Source organism: Neoarius graeffei, chromosome 5 (assembly GCF_027579695.1).
Source record: "Neoarius graeffei isolate fNeoGra1 chromosome 5, fNeoGra1.pri, whole genome shotgun sequence".
In the NCBI taxonomy this organism is placed as follows: Eukaryota; Metazoa; Chordata; class Actinopteri; order Siluriformes; family Ariidae; genus Neoarius; species Neoarius graeffei.
In genome coordinates, this window is record NC_083573.1 from 104255778 (window position 1) to 104272424 (window position 16647).

Sequence of the window (16647 nt, forward strand, 5' to 3'; positions counted from 1 at the left end):
CAAATTAACTTGATAATAATGATCTGAAGCCACGTAGTGTATCATAAATTTAGACTTTGTGTCCCACTTGTTTAATTTCCAGCCCTTCCATACCATGACACAGAGACCTGTTGTGAGCCTTTAGTTCTGTTTTTGTTCCTCATTTTGACAGTTCACGTTTGAAACATTGGTGCATGGTTTCTTGCAGACAAATTCAACGTCATTCACCTTTCAACCAATCAGCACGCAGCAATGTATCATGTGATTTCCAAAATGGCACTGGTGGCAAAGTAGAGTGGAAGTTTTCTTATTACTTGAAAAAAAAATAAAATATTTTGATCAATATTATCGACTTGAGTTGAATAACATGTTGGGCTGAGTCATCTTTATTGATTCATTATCAAAATAAGGTTGGTTGGCTGGCCGTGGAGCTGGCAGTGTACAAAATACATGACGTCTATAACCCCGATTCCAAAAAAGTTGGGACAAAGTACAAATTGTAAATAAAAATGGAATGCAATAATTTACAAATCTCAAAAACTGATATTGTATTCACAATAGAACATAGACAACATATCAAATGTCGAAGGTGAGACATTTTGAAATTTCATGCCAAATATTGGCTCATTTGAAATTTCATGACAGCAATACATCTCAAAAAAGTTGGGACAGGGGCAATAAGAGGCTGGAAAAGTTAAAGGTACAAAAAAGGAACAGCTGGAGGACCAAATTGCAACTCATTAGGTCAACTGGCAATAGGTCATTAACATGACTGGGTATAAAAAGAGCATCTTGGAGTGGCAGCGGCTCTCAGAAGTAAAGATGGGAAGAGGATCACCAATCCCCCTAATTCTGCGCCGACAAATAGTGGAGCAATATCAGAAAGGAGTTCGACAGTGTAAAATTGCAAAGAGTTTGAACATATCATCATCTACAGTGCATAATATCATCAAAAGATTCAGAGAATCTGGAAGAATCTCTGTGCGTAAGGGTCAAGGCCGGAAAACCATACTGGGTGCCCGTGATCTTCGGGCCCTTAGACAGCACTGCATCACATACAGGCATGCTTCTGTATTGGAAATCACAAAATTGGCTCAGGAATATTTCCAGAGAACATTATCTGTGAACACAATTCACCGTGCCATCCACCGTTGCCAGCTAAAACTCTATAGTTCAAAGAAGAAGCCGTATCTAAACATGATCCAGAAGCGCAGACGTCTTCTCTGGGCCAAGGCTCATTTAAAATGGACTGTGGCAAAGTGGAAAACTGTTCTGTGGTCAGACAAATCAAAATTTGAAGTTCTTTATGGAAATCAGGGACGCCGTGTCATTCGGACTAAAGAGGAGAAGGACGACCCAAGTTGTTATCAGCGCTCAGTTCAGAAGCCTGCATCTCTGATGGTATGGGGTTGCATTAGTGCGTGTGGCATGGGCAGCTTACACATCTGGAAAGACACCATAAATGCTGAAAGGTATATCCAGGTTCTAGAGCAACATATGCTCCCATCCAGACGACGTCTCTTTCAGGGAAGACCTTGCATTTTCCAACATGACAATGCCAAACCACATACTGCATCAATTACAGCATCATGGCTGCGTAGAAGAAGGGTCCGGGTACTGAACTGGCCAGCCTGCAGTCCAGATCTTTCACCCATAGAAAACATTTGGCGCATCATAAAATGGGAGATACGACAAAAAAGACCTAAGACAGTTGAGCAACTAGAATCCTACATTAGACAAGAGTGGGTTAACATTCCTATCCCTAATCTTGAGCAACTTGTCTCCTCAGTCCCCAGACGTTTACAGACTGTTGTAAAGAGAAAAGGGGATGTCTCACAGTGGGAAACATGGCCTTGTCCCAACTTTTTTGAGATGTGTTGTTGTCATGAAATTTAAAATCACCTAATTTTTCTCTTTAAATGATACATTTTCTCAGTTTAAACATTTGATGTGTCATCTATGTTCTATTCTGAATAAAATATGGAATTTTGAAACTTCCACATCATTGCATTCCATTTTTATTTACAATTTGTACTTTGTCCAAACTTTTTTTGGAATCGGGGTTGTATTTGGTCATTTATTTATTGAGGAATATGATCCAATATTACATATCTGTGAGTGGCAAAAGCATGTGAACCTCTAGGATTAGCAGTTAATTTGAAGGTGAAATTAGAGTCGGGTGTTTTCAATCAATGGGATGACAATCAGGTGTGAGTGGGCACCCTGTTTTATTTAAAGAACAGGGATCTATCAAAGTCTGATCTTCACAACACATGTTTGTGGAAGTGTATCATGGCACGAACAAAGGAGATTTCTGAAGACCTCAGAAAAAGCGTTGTTGATGCTCATCAGGCTGGAAAAGGTTACAAAACCATCTCTAAAGAGTTTGGACTCCACCAATCCACAGTCAGAAAGACTGTGTACAAATAGAGGAAATTCATGACCATTGTTACCCTCCCCAGCAGTGGTCAACCAACAAAGATCACTCCAAGAGCAAGGTGTGTAATAGTCGGTGAGGTCACAAAGGACCTCGGGGTAACTTCTAAGCAACTGAAGGCCTCTCTCACATTGGCTAATGTTAATGTTCATGAGTCCACCATCAGGAGAACACTGTAAATTCTAAAGGGTTCACAAACTTTCAAGCACCACTCTAAATCTGGAATACCAGATCAGAAAACCAAGTTAACCATCCGTGTTAGTTATGCATCCAATTTGCCATGTCTTAACATGTGCGTATAAAGAGCCAGTGCTGAAGCTGTACTCTATATTACCCAGTGCACTTTAATGCATTTTCCAAACCAGAGTCTTGCAGTCTAATTGCCTTTTAAGCACTGAACTCCTAAAGGCACCGCAGGGAAACGACTGATATAGGTCTCGTTCCATTAATCTACACACATCTTCACCACATTTCCTCCTGCCGAGGCTCAGCTTCAACACTGACCATTTACATGAACATTAATCCTGAACAAGTCGATATGGAGTGATGTAACAGCTAAAGATGGGGAGAAATATCATACCCAGACTCCTCCTCTTCGATCATTATGTAGTCTTCTTTGGACACGTTGTTTTATCTTCATTTGTTTGTTTTTACCTGTTGTGAAATTTTCAGTGAGATGATGAAATGCATTTTGTTCCTTTTTCTGCCAAATCTATCAAAATAAGCCATTAAATAAAATCCACAACAACTATAATAATGTGTCCAGAAACTACATGACATTTTTAAGAATTACTGCATCAATGGGGCGTGGCCTGAAGGCGATCAGACTGTGGCACTGCTGAGGTGTTATTGAAGCCCAGGTTGATTTGATAGCAGCCTTCAGCTCGCCTGTATTTTTGGGTCAGGTGTTTCTCATCTTCCTCTTGACAATAGCCCAGAGATTCTCTCTGGGGTTCAGGTCAGGCATGTTGGCTGGCCAATCAAGCACAATAATATCATGGTCAACAAACCATTTGGCAGTAGTTTTGGCACTGTGGGCAGGTGTTAAGTCTTGCTGGAAAAGGAAATTGGCATCTCCATAAAGCTTGTCAGCGAATGGAAGCATGAAGTGCTCTCTCTCTCTATGGCCATCCTCATGTTTGAGGGTTGGTGATCCTGGGAGATGCACACACACTCCTCCCGTGCCAAGGCAGAGCACCGGTCAGGCCTGTCCAGTCTTGAATGTCATCCATCTCCTCCTAGGCTGACCTCTTGATCTAGTCCCCTCCACTCGGCCCTCCAAGATAGTACATGTTAGATCTCCTGCTCTTGTTATGTGGCCAAAATAGGCTAGCTTACATTTGGTGATAGCAGGCAGGAGTTTTCTTTGGGTGTTCAGTTCCTGCAGAATGGACTCATTAATTCAATGTTCCACCCAGCTAACCCGTAAAATCCTGTGGTATCTGAGCAGCTTGAATGCCTCGATGCGCTTCATATCATCATTCCTGAAGGTCCAACTTTCAGCACCATAGGTTTCAATGGGCCAAATGAGTGTTTCAAGAAGTTTAACCTTCATGTATTTACTCAGGGTATGATCTTTCCAGAGTTTGGCTAAAGCTTTGATGGTTGTTCTACCTATGCCAAGCCAATGATGGATTTCCTTGCTGCAGTTAGCATCCTGGTAGATCTACGCCCCAAGGTATTTGAACAAGCTGACTTGCTCAAGTAGCACACCATTGCAGTAGAAGTCACGCTAGACCATAATATGATACTATAGTCTAGTATAGCATGCACTTGTACACCTCTGATGTGCTCGTGGAAAATTACATCATGCACGATGGAGTTATAGCGGCCTCTCTGACAAAAAAAAAACAACTGTCCTGTCTATTTTCATCACTTTAGTGGTTATATAATTAAGAACAAATTCAACATACAGCTTTATTTTTTATAAAGGACAGACACAAAGACTAACTTTTAGCTCAATTTGTTTATTTGTGAGGTATTTCCTTTAAGAAAGAAAAAAAAAAGAGGGGCTGGCACTGGAACAAACGTTTATATCCGCTATTACAAAAGTGGGAACAGGAACTTGTTTTGTGAATGCTCCACAACATTAAATGTAACTAAAAATGGATAAAAAGTACAACAAACTATTCTTTATTATTCTATCCACATTCACTGGATATGAGCAATGGTGCACTCTGATTGGCTACTCTACTACTAGGATATCAACTCATATACCATGAGTAGAGAAAAATAAAATGGCGGAGTGTGTTGCTGAACCAACCGAGGACGAAATAAAAACTACTCGAAAACAAAATACAAAAAAAGCAACAAAATATGGAATAAAAGTATTTGATGGTAAGAATGTATTTTTTCTCAATATTATTATTATTATTATTATTATTATTATTATTAATATTATCATCGCATTTTTCACAAATTGCTCCTGTCATTTCGCTGGTTTGTTTACATTCTAAGCGGAAATTATTTTGTCGGATGTTTTGTATAATTTTGCAAATTTATTGAATTTGCAAAAAATAAAAATAAAAATGCTCTGTTTCTCAAAATCCAGTGAATGTGGATAGAATCAAACAGTTATTCCACTCAATCTTGTTGGCTATCAGCTCATGTACGACTCGATTTCATGGAACAACTGTTAAGTATATGAAAATGTGTAATTATTATCAAGTTGCTGTAGTATATAAGGAATAATGCACTTCAAAGCATGTTGTTGTCAGACAATAATCAACTCTGGGACGGTATCATTAACTCACCACCCTGTGGTTGATTATTTTCCTATTAAAGCACATCGTAAGCGTTTTATTCCTTACTTAGTCAACAGTCATGGTCAGGTATCAAAAAAAAAAACAAAGGTGACAGACATTAACAGAATACCACTACAGTCATCATGGATGTCACTCATGACTACACATATCAGTAATTAAATATCTAATTTGCATTTATACCTTTAATAATTCAGGATTTGTGTTGGGAGGGGTTTGGATATGGTTATTTCCCCATGTATTTGCCAGCTTGCTCTTGTGTTTTGAATTCACCCTTTAATAATAAAGGACTATGGACATGGATCCTCCCTCTTTCACATTGGCTCATCTGTTTCACAGACAAGTGTCAGCCAGGATCTACATATAATTAGAAAGTAATCTTCTTAATTTACCAGGCTGGGTGTCAAAACAGTGACTTTCACACATTCAGGCTATGGGATCACATGGTGTCAGCTTTAGCAGGTTGCAAACTCCTTGAGGCATCAAATGCTTATAATTAGTGTTTTATGACAGAAATGAGATGTTGCTGTTCTGACAGACACAAGGAGATCAGTCTGGTAGTGGCGCTAGTGGTGTGTGTGTGTGTGTGTGTGTGTGTTACGGGCGGCACGGTGGTGTAGTGGTTAGCATGGTCGCCTCACAGCAAGACGGTTCTGGGTTTGAACCCAGCGGCGGGCGAGGGCCTTTCTGTGTGGAGTTTGGATGTTCTCCCTGTGTCTGCGTGGGTTTCCTCTGGTTTCCCCCACAGTCCAAAAACTGTCTTGAGCTGAAGTGTCCTTGAGCAAGGTACTTAACCCTAGTCTGGCTAACGCGACTTCAAAGCTCTGCGAGCATTTGGTCTGGCAAAGATATTAAGCCCAACCGTTTCCCAAAGTGCGTGGTTGACCTGCCTCCCTGAAATGCCTCAGTTTGCTATTGGTCGAAGCCAGAAAAGGCTGTGACGAAGCTTAAACCAATCACATCACTCTTTCCTCTGACGTATGTGACGCAACGGAAACTGCTTGAGTAACAGGAAGAAGATAAATACCTCCAGGGCTGTTCTTTGCTCCGTTTTCAGTGAGAACTTCCCGTTGAATGCTTTCAATACAGCATCTACCGCTGTGTCAAAGGCTTGCCGCTGCTCCATGTTCGTGATGTGAATGAAGCGCTTCCGGCATAGATTCTGTAAACAATCTATGGCTTCCGGTCGCAGTTCTACTATGTCAGTGCCTTGAACACGCCTCTACCCAGGGCCGTTGGAGATGGTCAAAGTTGATTGGCTCCCGATTTTTCGGGAGCTTGGAAGAGCTGTAGATAGCTTGCCTGGCCAGACTAAGCTCGCAACAGGCCCTCGTGTTGCGTCACGCTTAGGATGGGCAGGCCCAGGCTAACTTAACCCCTGACTGCTCCCCGGGCGCTCTGTTGTGGCTGCCCACTGCTCTGGGTGTGTGTGCGTGTGTTCACTGCTTCAGATGGGTTAAATGCAGAGGATGAATTTCACTGTGCTTGAAATGTGCATGTGACAAATAAAGGTTTCTTCTTCTTCTGTGTGTGTGTACCGATTTCACCACAGTGGGCCAATTCTTATTAAGCCTCAGAGAAGTAACATGGAATCACATGTACTAATAATAAATAGTATTATTATCACTAGCATTTTGTGGGGGTTCTAAGATAAGATAGCCTTTTATTATCCCACAAGGGGAAATTTACATTGTTACAGCAGCAAAATATCTCATCTCATCTCATTATCTCTAGCCACTTTATCCTTCTACAGGGTCGCAGGCAAGCTGGAGCCTATCCCAGCTGACTACGGGCGAAAGGCGGGGTACACCCTGGACAAGTCGCCAGGTCATCACAGGGCTGACACATAGACACAGACAACCATTCACACTCACATTCACACCTACGGTCAATTTAGAGTCACCAGTTAACCTAACCTGCATGTCTTTGGACTGTGGGGGAAACTGGAGCACCCGGAGGAAACCCACGCGGACACGGGGAGAACATGCAAACTCCACACAGAAAGGCCCTCGCCGGCCACGGGGCTCGAACCCGGACCTTCTTGCTGTGAGGTGACAGCGCTAACCACTACACCACCGTGCCGCCCAGCAGCAAAATATATAAAGAGAAAAAGATAAGGCAATTAAGGAGTAGTGCAAAAGTACTAAGTATACAAAAAGTATATATATATATATATATATATATATATATATAAAAGAGATAAACTATAAATTTAGAGATAAAAAAAAACTAATTTGCATATTCTGGCCTGATATTTGGTTTATATTGGGGCTGGGATTGTCTACAGATGATTTCACACCTATAGTTCATTTGCTCTGGTTCGAATCAGTTGATGAGTTTGTAATCTTGTAGTGTTTTCTCCTTGTTTCACTTTCTTTTCACACAGACAACCAAAATACATCAGTGCAAACCATGTAAGAATGTCCACTCTGCTTATCGGTCAGATGTGTCTGCGACAGGAACAAGAAAATAAACACAGGAAGAAGGTCCTGTGTTCTGGAATATTACATATTTCTGTGAGAGAAACATTGCCATGCAGTTAAACATGGCAATACACCAGGCAAACCTATACCAGGAGAATGCCGAATGTACTTTGAGGAAACATCTCGAAAATACTGCACGCTTTGCAGAGAAGATGTGTTGCGTTCAAATGACTGGACAGAGCAAGGAAGCTAATACTGAGTGAGCATGTGCAACAATATGCTAACCATAAACATGTCAGACCAAAGAACTGCTTGGTAACCGTGATATGTTAACACTGGGGAAGTCATGGCCTAATGGGTAGAGAAGCAGCTTTGGGACCAAAAGATCATCAGTTCAATTACCTGGACCAGCAGGAATGGCTGAAGTTCCCTTGAGCAAGGCACCTAACCCCCAACTGCTCCCCAGGCTACTCTGGGTATGTTATGCATCGTTCTGGATAGGAGTGTCTGCTAAATGCCTGTAATGTAATGCTACAGCTTGCATGCTCTGCTGTATCTCAGAATGCAAAGCACTCTTGGAGGATACTTCAAAAAGTTCTCAACCTCACCTGGAAACAAGGGGCATAACTCCCATTTCGGGACATAACTGTATACTATAAAGCCTTATATCACTGTCCACAAAAACTCAAATGAAAGAAGCAATCAAAGAGAAAAGGAGAGGAAAGAAAGCTTCAAACTGGTGTGATGCTGATCCAGGACGATGTGCCTGTCCACACAGCACAGGTGGAAGTGGCAGAAGCAGCCAAACGTGGTTTTGAACTGTTGCCCTGTGCACCTTACTCACCCAACCTGGCACCATCTGACTTCTATCTGTTTCCCAAACTGAAATCCCACTCGTGTGGTTGCCATTTTCAAAGTGATATTGAAATCATCCATGGTGTTGAAGAGGATCTGCAGGTTCAAGATGTGCTCTTCTTCCGCAAAGGGATAGTGAAGCTTGAACATTGGTGGACCAAGTGCATTGAAGTAAAAGGAGATGATGTAAAAAAATAATGCAAGAACAATTTTTGTCCTGTGACATTTTCTGGGTGAGGCTGGGGACTTTTTGAAGTACCTTCATATTTAGCTCAAACTTGTGGTGTACACCCGGTAGTTGAGTTGGATCACATTCCCACAAATGAACTGCTCCAGAAATTGTTTGGAACCAGACTGTGACCACCTCCATGAAAGGGTCTCAGTGTGGTTGTTTGGTCCACACCCGAGTGCAATTAATGTGTTCATACCTGCACATTCGTACCACACCAAGGCAGAAAATGAATCATGGCTTGGTTCAAATGGGCTAAAGAAGGTGTGAAAACACCCTACATTCTGGTCTGGATTTAGGGACTGATCTTGGTGTTTGTTTAGATTGGGTCTAAGATTGAATAAATTCTGATCAAAGTTTACATTTTCATTAATGTGTTATATGTAGCATCAAAGCACAGAGACAACCATGTGAGACACTATTCTTCTTCATCCCATAGCCAGCAATGGCCTTAGGGGCATGACTGATGATATTTTAACAGTCCATCATTGGTGTGTCTAGGGCATTTAAACTTGGCAGAGTCCATCCCTCTCCAAGCTTGATCAATGGACAATTTAGAGTAACCAGTTAGCCTAAATGCATGTCTTTGGGGGAAACTCACACAGACACAGGGAGAACATTCAAATTCCACACTGAAAGGCCCCCATCAACCACAGGGCTCGAACCCAGAACCTTCTTGCTGTGAGGTGACAGTGGTAACCACTACACCACCATGCCGCCCCCAAAGGACTAGTACAACATCATTATCACACACATCACATTATCTCTAGCCGCTTTATCCTTCTACAGGGTCGCAGGCAAGCTGGAGCCTATCCCAGCTGACTACGGGCGAAAGGCGGGGTACACCCTGGACAAGTCGCCAGGTCATCACAGGGCTGACACATAGACACAGACAACCATTCACACTCACATTCACACCTACGGTCAATTTAGAGTCACCAGTTAACCTAACCTGCATGTCTTTGGACTGTGGGGGAAACCGGAGCACCCGGAGGAAACCCACGCGGACACGGGGAGAACATGCAAACTCCGCACAGAAAGGCCCTCGCCGGCCCCAGGGCTCGAACCCAGGACCTTCTTGCTGTGAGGCGACAGCGCTAACCACTACACCACCGTGCCGCCCCAACATCATTATAAGAAAAGCAAAAGTGATATAAATTCTATCGGTGTTTAGGAATGGTATGTTCCACTCCTCTTCTAAACCTGTTGATATTTCTGTCCAACTTTTCTACTGTAAAGTAAAACTGATGATTCTGCTTGACCACTGAACGAAAATATAAAAATTAAAGATTGTTTTGAGGATTTAGACACTTTCTAACAACACTTAGATCCATTCCAAACTAGATGTATAAATCCTCCCACCATAACACATGAATACTGGACACTCACTGTTACTAAAATTCCTAGAATACATACAGGGCATACTAAGGGCACAAACCTGATTAAACTTACCTGGTTCAATAACACAAGGCTGGACACAAAGACAAATTGAATAAGCAATGAGGCTCAAACAGGGTTTAATTCAACCAAGAAAGCCAGATTATATCCAATCCAGATGCTTATGACCTCAATCCTTTTTAATCGCCTTACTGTACAGTGCCCAAGGTCATAACACAAATGTTCTACTTATCTTATTTCTGATTATTGAGCATAATGACTTCAGTAATGACAAAACATGATATTATGCAGCAATAGGCGGTGTGGAAAATACTGACATTTATCCTGAGATATCTGTGGGCAGTCTACGTGGTGTGAGTTGTACATGGAAAGTGTTATCCTGTTAGAGCCGGCTTGCAGGGGTGAAATAATCCCATTAAAATTTATATTTTAATTTTATTCTGAAAACTGAACAGAAAATGCATCTTGGACTCTGAGTAAACCTGAACATTGCAGATCACCTCAGGATGTGCACACACCATCCACACTACCCAGGTGAATCATAAATATGTACATCTGCCTTCAAGATACAATAACACAGGACTATTCAAATTTCAGATATTTTAGTTTCAGTTTGCATCACAGTTAGATTGTACTTTATGAAAAAATTGTACCGCAGAGGCAGATTTGTACCTTGAGGTAGGACATCAGTGTCAGATTTGTAACTCAGGGTCAACTTGTACCCAAATATGAGGTTGTACTTCAGGGTCAGATTTGTAGCTCAGGGTCAGATTGTACCTTAAGGTGAGATTGTACCTGTCAAAGATTTTAACTTAAGATGAGGTTGCACCTCAGGGTCAGACCATACCTCAGGGTCAGATTGTACCTTAAGATGAGTTTGCACCTCAGAGTCAGATTTGTACCTCAGGGTCAGATTGCACCTTAACCCTCTTGGGCCATGAGCTTCGCCAGCGAAGCTTGGCAGGTTTAGAATGAGTTGGTCATGTATTTAGATAAATATCTTTGTGAGTTTTTTTTTTTTCATATAAGCATGATACACATCTTGACAGAACCTTTATACCTTACATTTTCCTATGTGCCCACTGCCAAATAATATTATCCATCCATTCATCCATCCATTATCTGTAGCCGCGAATCCTGTACAGGGTGGCAGGCAAGCTGAAGCCTATCCCAGCTGACTATGAGCAAGGGGCAGGGTACACCCTGGACAAGTCGCCAGGTCATCGCAGGGCCAAATAATATTATCTCATCTCATCTCATTATCTCTAGCCGCTTTATCCTTCTACAGGGTCGCAGGCAAGCTGGAGCCTATCCCAGCTGACTACAGGCGAAAGGCGGGGTACACCCTGGACAAGTCGCCAGGTCATCGCAGGGCCAAATAATATTATATATTTTTTAAAATTACATAAATTAGAGGGGCGGCACGGTGGTGTAGTGGTTAGCGCTGTCGCCTCACAGCAAGAAGGTCTGGGTTCAAGCCCTGTGGCCGGCAAGGGCCTTTCTGTGCGGAGTTTGCATGTTCTCCCCATGTCCGTGTGGGTTTCCTCCGGGTGCTCCGGTTTCCCCCACAGTCCAAAGACATGCAGGTTAGGTTAACTGGTGACTCTAAATTGACCGTAGGTGTGAATGTGAGTGTGAATGGTTGTCTGTGTCTATGTGTCAGCCCTGTGATGACCTGGCGACTTGTCCAGGGTGTACCCCGCCTTTTGCCTGTAGTCAGCTGGGATAGGCTCCAGCTTGCCTGCGACCCTGTAGAACAGGATAAAGTGGCTAGAGATAATGAGATGAGACATAAATTAGATGAAACATAAAACTTGTCACTTTACTCAGTCACACTGAAGTCGGAATGCTGAGCGCACAATTGTGCATTCATAAAAGACTATTCACATGGTAACGGCATGATAATCACTTTCACTCTTTCAGTTTTGATTGGTTTCTCTTTCACGGTGGGAACGCCCACTGTAAACAGGATAAAATATGTCAGCCACAGTTTAGGCTATTTGGAGGTAAAACTTGATGGCACACCGATTTGATGACTCAGGAGGTGCTTCAGATGATTTAGGACAGCGATCCAATTTCAGCAGTTCATTGAATCTTGAGAACTGTGACACTGATGATGAGCGGTGCCTTTTTTACCTTGACTAGATCCAGCCAAAGATCAACTCGAATAAGTATAAATATTTCTTTTATTTCAAATGAGCAGATCGGTTGATATGCGTGTGCTGTAGTGCATACACAGGAAAAATGAATGAGCAATTTTTCCAGAGTTAAAAGTATTTTCCTCAAAAATAGTTAATTTTGCTCTATTTTGCGTAAAATTTGGAGTTGGAATAGGAGCAAAATTACAGAGTAACAGAGTTGGTTGTGGCTCTGAACTGAGTAAAATAGTACAAGAGTTAATTTCAAGACACACTGAATAGAGTCAAATACCAAAATAAAGGCAAATACCAGATAAATGAAGCTGTTGTAAAAAGCAGTTTTAGAAGTGTGTTGGAATGTGTGAAAAACATGACCTTACCCATTGTGACTTGACCTGATGAAATTAAGAGATGGCAGTGGGAGGGGTTTTCACTCTTCTCATTGAATGGGATGGAAATTTTTACCCTTCTCATTGAATACCCCTCCCTCTGCCAACCCTTTATGCCAAAACAATAGGACATACATTTTTTGATGGCCAGTTAATTGTCCAAATCAATGGAGTAGATTTAAGTTTTTGTGCTTGATCCATTCCTAAGACTGAACAGAATCACCTCAAGTGACCAAAATGGTTCGACACAATGAGTAAGGTCATGTTTTGTTTTCTTTTTCCACACATTCCAACAGTTCTAAAACTGCTTTTTACAACATCTTCAATTATCTATTATTTTTTTAAAAGTACAATCATGACATACTACATGTATATTATTGTAGCTGAACTTGTGCTGAATACAAAAAAGTAATATGACTTTGAAAATTCTACTTAGATTTGTTGAAACTGAAAACAAAATCATTACTGCCAGAAAATATCCTCAGACCCCAGAGGGTTAAGATGAGATTGTACCTGTCAAAGATTTTACCTAAAAGTGAAGTTGTACTTCAGGGTCAGATTTGTACCTCATCTCATGTCATTATATCTAGCCGCTTTATCCTGTTCTACAGGGTCGCAGGCAAGCTGGAGCCTATCCCAGCTGACTACGGGTGAAAGGCGGGGTACACCCTGGACAAGTCGCCAGGTCATCACAGGGCTGACACATAGACACAGACAACCATTCACACTCACATTCACACCTACGCTCAATTTAGAGTCACCAGTTAACCTAACCTGCATGTCTTTGGACTGTGGGGGAAACCAGAGCACCTGGAGGAAACCCACGCGGACACGGGGAGAACATGCAAACTCTGCACAGAAAGGCCCTCGCCAGCCACGGGGCTTGAACCCGGACCTTCTTGCTGTGAGGCGACAGCGCTAACCACTACACCACCGTGCCGCCCCAGATTTGTACCTATATGGAAAAAAAAATCTCGTACCTGCCATGCACCTTGATGTCAGAGATAGCATAGAAGTATCTGGACAGGTTGCCCTCATCGACCATGGTGGCCCCAGTGGCAGGTCGGAGGAGCCGGATGCGCAGGTCGGTGATGGTAAAGAAGTCTCGCAGGTTCTTTGTGGTGTCCAGTTGGCCATATAATGATGCCATGTTGTGGAGACGTGGTCCAGCAAACAGGGCAAAGCGGTCCTTGATTTCAAAGCGCACAGTCTTGTCATACTTCCACACATAGCCACGTGAATACTCTTCCGTACAGATGATGTCCAGCAGTGTGAACTGGGACAGGTCCTGCACTGTCTTTGGCTCCATGGTGAAGGCATCCAAGCAGTCAGTGGCATAGAACTGGTATGGCTGCCATGTCTTCCCATAATCCAGTGACTTTTCCAGCACCATCTGTTCAGGACGGCCTGACTCAAACGTGATAATGATGTCATCTGTCAGCTCGATGGTCTTGTTCCAGGATAGTGTGATGTTCACTGCCAAGGGTTTAGGGTACTTCCTCCAAGAAGAGGACTGCCAGAAGGTGGTGGGGTTGCGACCCTCGAAGTCAAACATGAGTTCTGGAGGGTGAGCAAGTTCCTCTGTGGATGCATCACACTCATTGTTGCACATGTATGGGTTTTCCTGGAACAACAAAAACAAACAAAAAAAGCATTAAAACACAATCAGTCTTCGTAAATCTGGAACAGAAAGTGATATTAGCTGTCAATGACTGCACAAGTTTGTGGCAGCCTTCAAGCATGGCCGGCACGGCCTACAACTCCCAAGAGCCACAGCGCCCTCCCTCTCCCAAGTACTGATTGGGATTACACCTGTTCCTTATTCCAATGCCCTATATAAGCACGCCAAACACTCCAGCTCATTGTGAAGTATCATTCTGCGTCTGCATACCTGATCATACCAAGCCATTGTTGCTTTGACCTAACTCAGTGTTTCTGACCCCTGCTACGTTATTCTGTCAACCCTGAGGCTGTTATTTATTTCTGACATCCTGTTTGCTGATTGACCGACCCCTAGCGCAAACTTGACTCTGATTCTCGTCTCAAGATGTGGATTTGTTTATCAGTCTCTTGTTTCTTCAGTTTCTTTTTATACCCTGTCAATGGCCCGGTATTTGGAGGACTGACATACTGACTAATATATTCATAAATAATACAATATTTACAATTGGTGCACTTCACGCACTGTCTCCATGGAAAAGAGATGACCTTGGTCAATGGGATAGCCATTCATAAGTACTGAGCAGGACAAGAGGGTCAAACTGGGAGCAATACTGGTGGCGTTTGTTTTGTATTTTATGAGCTTTGATCAAAGTGTGTGTAAATGGAGTAAATTGACAGTGCAGCAGACGGTTAAAGCTCCCACAGGTCTGATGAGATTGCATTGTAACCACACGTGTAATTCACACACTTCGAATTGTGCCTGGACTATCTGCAGGACTTGGATGAAGAAGAAACATTCAGCATCTTCATACACCATTTCTGATTTCTATTGCATCTCATTCCTTCATGTCTTCACACATTCAGCCACTGAAAACCAAAGGCAGTTCAGCCTTTTGCATTTTATCACAGAATTTGTTCAATGGATAATTTATGTCCCTGGTACTGGTGCTGCTCACTCAGTGCATACCAAATGAATAAATAGATAAATAGCGAATGGATTCTGGAAGATCAGAAGTGGCTAGAGAGTAACAGTATGTGAGAAACAGCATGTGAAATGATCATTAGGCATGTGGATAATCCATAGGTCAGAGGAACAAATTGTGAATAACACAGTGCCCTTCATCTCCTGTTCCTCCTTGATCTGGGTTAGGACACCCACAGGGTAAAATGAAAATCATCTCAATGACGGCTCAACGTCAAAGCGGTTGCGAAACCTGAGAGTGACAAGACATCGACGCACGCCGCCCAAATGGGGAGCAGAAACAAAGACACCTCAGAGAAGATGCAAGCGTATCATCTTTGCTCTAAAAAGTAAAAATGTCCTTGCCGCAAATCATTACACCACAATGCTCTACAAGCTTTGGAGCCTGACACCAAGATGATGAGAATGTAAGCAGGAAGTATGTGTGCGTGGAGTGCAGGGAGTGAAGGGCACTTCAGCAATCACTCATATCAGCTTTTTTTAGGAAACACAAGCTTCAATTTATCAAGACAAGAGACCAGAGCAGCTGAGTCCCTCTGTGTGAGTCCAACATGTCGGATGCAAAGGGAAAAGAAAAGTGACAGAAAGACGGGAAAACAAGTGTTGCTGCTAATAAGCTCTTGTTTTTATCTTGTCCTTTAAGGCAAGGTGACGAAATAGACTAGTGTTTGCAAACTTGCGAATGGGTTAAACATCTGGATTTTTTTTTAACATGAAACGAAACCAATATCTGATTAAAAACTCACTTGTGGGTTAATTAGATTCAACCGTATGGTAACTAATGAAATGTCTAATAACATGACTACAGAGACTGTGAATCGCTAATAAAATCTGACTGATGTGAAATGATGAAAGGTTCACAATTATGTGATAAAAATCTCTACAAGGTTCTTGTTAGTGCGGTTGGATCAATGGACACCCATTAGCACTAATGAGATCGTCACTGGCATAGTCGAGGTCAGTAATTAGTAGCGACGCTGGTTTTAATGCTAATCTGATAAGCAGTTTGGATTTTCACAGATAAAGTGATTACACCTAAAGGAGATGACAGAGCTCTATGGATTGGTGCTAATGACAGGATGAGAAAACAGGAAAGAGCTGCCAAATTTAAACAAAAACCTGTCTTACAGAATAGAAGCTCTTCTTATAGCGCTGTTGTAGTCGCCATTTTTTCCCCCCGCTAGCCCTGATCTTACCCTGAAAACCTTTTCAAGTCCATCTTTCTAAAGAGCTTCTGTTTGGCTGACTGCTACTGTGATCTTACCAATTTCCTCCTGTAAGTCTCTGTTAGCACCTTACGCACGCGTCATGTGTTGTACCTGATGGAGGGATTAGCACGTCAGCTATAAAAAAGCTAACAGATGTAAAAAATAAAATTAAAACGTTTCTCACC

At 42.3% G+C, this 16647-nt stretch overlaps 1 protein-coding gene across 8 annotated transcripts in view; it reads right to left on the reverse strand.

Annotated features, from left to right (window-relative positions):
* ntng1a (netrin g1a) overlaps nt 1–16647 on the reverse strand; it is a 386861-nt gene that overhangs the window by 162159 nt on the left and 208055 nt on the right. For all 8 annotated transcript variants that reach the window (XM_060922689.1, XM_060922688.1, XM_060922682.1 and 5 more), the window contains exon 2: nt 13591–14234. In XM_060922689.1, coding sequence (XP_060778672.1) covers nt 13591–14234 — 644 coding nt within the window. The remainder of the gene's footprint in view (nt 1–13590; nt 14235–16647) is intronic.